Below are 4,482 nucleotides of genomic sequence, written 5' to 3' on the forward strand. Positions count from 1 at the left end.
GGTCCGGGAAACTCACAAGGGCAGTTCTAGTCTGTCCTATGGGGTTGGCTCACTGGCCGTGAGTTTGGTTTGGGTTTGGGGATGCATGCCTGTATACGGTGTTGGTAACGACCTGATTGTCCTTGCCCTCCCCTTCCCATTGTGGCCCCCTGGGCTGCAGTCGGGCAGACACCGCCAATGGTGTGCTTGAGATGGTTGCAAACCCACGTGTAAATAGACAACATTCAAAGAAGAAAACCCCTTCCTTCACTGAGTTTGAAATGTTTATTTTGCACCGGTAGCTTCAGAGAGTCCTTTTAAAAGGTTAGCTCAGGAACTCAGAATTTGCCTTTGTCCTCCCTCATGCTGAGCCTTTGCTTTGCTCATCTCCATTCTTGAGCTTCCACTGGGGGCCTCTGCCAGCAGTCCTCGGCCCTCGGCCCTGGGCGTTTGTATGCCACAGCCTCTCTCTGATGGCGCCCCAGGTGTGGACGTCTCTGTGCAGAGCAGCTCTCAGGTAGGGCAGATGCAGCTGAACTGCCCTCATCCCCAGCTGGCCTGGATGTCACTGGACATCCACGCTCTGCTTCAGGGCAATTGATCTCAGAGCTCCATCCTGGAATCCATACTATGCCCAAAGCAGGAAGCTAGATACTAGATAAATCCTGACCTCAGAGGGTCAGCCTGGTTGACATGGAAGAAGGAAAAGCTAGCAACACCTGGCAGCCAATGGATTCCATCTGAAGGCAGTACATTGATTTGCTTAGCATTCGAGCATCAGGCATGCCCCCTGCAATGTTCTCGATAAAGACATACGGCAGACTTCTGACCACAGGGTTAGGTGATCTGAAAGGAAGTTAGATAAGAAGCTATTAAAAACCCACCTCAGTAAATATGATTGCCATTGAGGTAAACCCAGCCTATTTTAAGACTCTAAAACAAGATTGATAGGAGCCCTGGTGGTGCAGGGGTCCGACGCTTGTCTACAAACCACAAAGTCAAGCGATTTGCACCCACCAGCTGCCCGTAGGTGAAAGATGGGGCCACCTACTTCTGTAAAGATTTACAGCCTTGGGAACCCCATGGGCAGCTCTACCCCATCCCATCAGGTCACTGTGAGTCCATAGACCCGATAGTTTGCATAAACCTACACCGAAGTAATAGTTCTAATAAAATCGCTAGACCGTGGCTGGGTGGGAGCCACTGGGTTAGGCCCATCATGTCATTTAATTATTTAATTGATTGTATGTTGAGAAGGCACACAGCAAAACACACACCAAGCTAACAGCTTGTTCAGAGACACGGAATATGTTCTCCAAGCTGAGCCACCATTCCCGCCCCCCTCTTCCGGGTTGTCCCTTCACCATGAACGTGAGCTGAGTCTCCCAGCCAAACCATCATGTCATTTTCTCCCACGTGATTCTCACGGTGTTTTTGGATACAGTCAGGGGAGGAGCAACGATGATTTCCAATGTTTAGATGAGAACGCTGAGGGTAATAGCTAGGCCCAAGCCCCACGGTATGGAAGAAAATGAGCTGGTTATCTAGCCTGGTCAGTTGAGGGCCCCCCTGTGAAACTAGCGCTCCCTCGAGGAAGTCTGACCTGAGCCGAGCCAGAGGGCTGGCTGGGTAAGAGCTAGCCATGCAGGGCAAGGCTTGGGCAGTTGGGAGACGGCAGATCTTACAAGCTTGGAGAGCTGGAAATGAAGGGCACGGGGCTGGGGGGAGATGGAAGAGAGCCTGGCACATGGTGGAGGGCATTGTCCCTCTGAGCAGCTTAGTCACTAAGCCACTAAGCCTGAGTGGCTAAAGACAACTTCACAGAGGAGAGGAGATTTGGGCGGGGAGGGGAGGTGGCCTGTTTTGATTTTCTTTTTAACTTTCTGTTGTGAAGGTTTACAGAGCAGATTGTCGGTTTTACATTCAGCATCCCATCAGACCTTCCGATGCCCTGTCCCATGTCTGTCATCCTGCGCCCATCTCCTTCCTGTTGGATATTGCCTTTCCCATCACCCAACTTAACACATGTCCAGCCCCTAGCCTGCGGCTTCCTCTTCCATCCCTTTTCTTCCCAGCTCTGATGACCATCGGAGTCATGTTTCTTTTAGGATGGAAATGTTTTCTTGATTTTTTTTTTTTAATAACAGTGGTCTCATATAATCTTTGTGCTTTTTGTGATTGACTCGGCATCAAGCCCTCCATGCCATGAGGTGCTTCACAGAGTCATTGTTAGTCTTGAACGTGTGTCCTATTGCAAAGTTCATCTATCCATTCTTCCCCCAGTGGACATCGAGGTTATTTCCGTCGTTTTTGCTAGTGGCCATAATACTACTAGTGCTGCGATGACCTTGGGTGTGCACATATCTGTCCCTTCATGCTTTGGCTCTTCGTTCTTTAGGCTGTGCACCAAGTGGAGGGGTGGCTGGGACATCAGGTATTTCTATTCCCATTTCTTTTGGAGGATGCACCATTCCACTTTCCACAGGGATCGTACCCCCTTTAGTCCCATGCAAAGTGTATGATGGTCCAAGGGGTGCATTCTGATTTGGGTTTGGAGCCCACGTGGCAGCATGGAAAGAAGGCAAGACTACCAAGAGAGACAAAGTCGAGCCTTGGCAATGACTAGACCAGGCTCTAGGTCAGCAGTTCTCAACCTGTGGGTTGTGACCCCTTTGGGGGTCAAATGACCCTTTCACAGGGGTCGCCCGATTCATCACAGTAGCAAAATGATAGCGATGAAGTAGCAATGAAAATAATATTATGGTTGGGGGGTCACCACCACACGAGGAACTGTATGAAGGGGTCGCGGCATGAGGAAGGTTGAGAACCACTGCTCCAGGTAAAAGATGTAGGAGGCACTGAGTCTAGCAGACCCTTTTCCTTTGGGTGTGGTGTGGGGTGTGGTTGGGGGAGGGGGTGCTAAGGCACCTTGCAAAGGAGGGCAAGTCATGCTACCTAACCTGAGTCTGCCCCCCACTCCCCACCCCAGCCTATGCTCAATTGCAGCCACACCAGCTCCTCTCACAGCCACCATCAAAGCACCTTCAGCCTCAATTTGTGATGCAGCAGCAGCAGCAGCAGCAGCAGCAGCAGCCGCCAGTGCCACCATCCCCGCAGCAGCCACGGCCTGTGCTCCAGCCCCAGCCCCAAACCCAGCTCGCCTCCGTCCCTCCCAGCTTGGCCCTCCAGCCCAGCTCAGAAGCCCACGCCATGCCACTAGGCCCAGTTACACCCACCCTGCCACTCCAGGGCCCCACTGCCAACCTGCACAAGCCTAGCAGCACTCAGCAATGTCATCCCACGCCAGATACGGGGTCCCATAATGGACATCTGGAGGGCCCATCTCATCTCCCTCAACGCAGGTTCCAGCACACCTCCGCCGTCATCCTGCAGCTACAGCCTGCCTCCCCCGCGGTGAGTAAGCTCCTCTCAGGGTCCAGGGAGCAAAGGGGGCAGCCCCGGGCTAGATGATCACCAGCACTCATTGAGTTTCGCTTCTGGGTAGGCTGAGTGTTGAGGCCACGACTGGGCATTCCAAGAAAAAGAAGGGGCTCTCCCTAAGTTGGGTCAAATGGGTATCATCTTTATCTGCCCTCTGTCCTCCCTGGAAGGGATGGTTGATGCCCAAGAATGTCAAGGCAGCCCCTAAGACGACCTTCTCTCTATCCTGATCCTCCACAGCCCCAGCAGTGTACCCCAGATGACTGGAAGGAGGTGGTGCCTGGGGAGAAGAGCGGGCCGGAGACTCAGTCTGGCCCATCACCACACCACCAAGCCATCATCCCCGCCATGCCTGGTGGCCTTCCTGTACCCAAGAGCCCTAACATCCAGCATTCCCCAGCTCACGGTATGGGGTGTAGTTAGCAGGGCACTGGGGAGGGAAGAGTCAGCCTTCCTTGCCATCTGTGGCCTTGTTCCTGGGGGCCTCAGGAACGATCGCCCGGTTCCGAAACCTCGAGGTCATTGCTGTCGGGGGTCCCTGGAGCTGGATGCACACCTGCCAAGTTGAGAGCTGAGGCAGTTACCCAGGTGTCTCCGTTCTCTGTTCCCTTTAGTATGAGAAGGCGCTCTTGACATCAGAAATGCAGCCAGATGCCCGCCATAGCTCAGATCAAGGACATGCCTAGGCTGTGGCATTCAGGGTGTGTCCAGCTCACAGAAGCATCTTCAAAGGACCTGGAATCACCATGGTCCATCTGCGAATGCAGTTACAAGGGGGGTTGTTCAGGGTCTGGGGGTCAGGAGACTCTGCTGGGCCCCTCCACCCTGATGGGAGAGTCACCGCAGTACCTCCGTCTGCTGGCCAGATCCGTTTGCTTTCCTCCCCCTGTCTTCTGGGTATATAGCAATTCTGGCCCAGATCTCAGGGCCATTCTGGGCCAGGAGCCGAGTGCAACCCAGGCGGGCAGTTCTAGCCAGTGGGCTAAGACTGTTGGGAGAGAGAGGAGGGCGAGTTGAAAGAAAAAGTTTGAGAAATAGAAAAGGAAACACTAGAAGAAAAAT

At 53.2% G+C, this 4,482-nt stretch overlaps 1 protein-coding gene across 1 annotated transcript in view; it reads left to right on the plus strand.

Moving 5' to 3' along the window:
- The window catches only part of PHC2 (polyhomeotic homolog 2), a 63,080-nt gene that overhangs the window by 29,432 nt on the left and 29,166 nt on the right, over positions 1 to 4,482 (plus strand). The window contains exons 7-8 of the mRNA XM_004704988.2: positions 2,969 to 3,393; positions 3,661 to 3,826. Coding sequence (XP_004705045.1) covers positions 2,969 to 3,393; positions 3,661 to 3,826 — 591 coding nt within the window. The remainder of the gene's footprint in view (positions 1 to 2,968; positions 3,394 to 3,660; positions 3,827 to 4,482) is intronic.

Source organism: Echinops telfairi, unplaced genomic scaffold, assembly GCF_000313985.2.
Source record: "Echinops telfairi isolate 266 unplaced genomic scaffold, ASM31398v2 ScPeMD7_7457;HRSCAF=8495, whole genome shotgun sequence".
Lineage (NCBI taxonomy): Eukaryota > Metazoa > Chordata > Mammalia > Afrosoricida > Tenrecidae > Echinops > Echinops telfairi.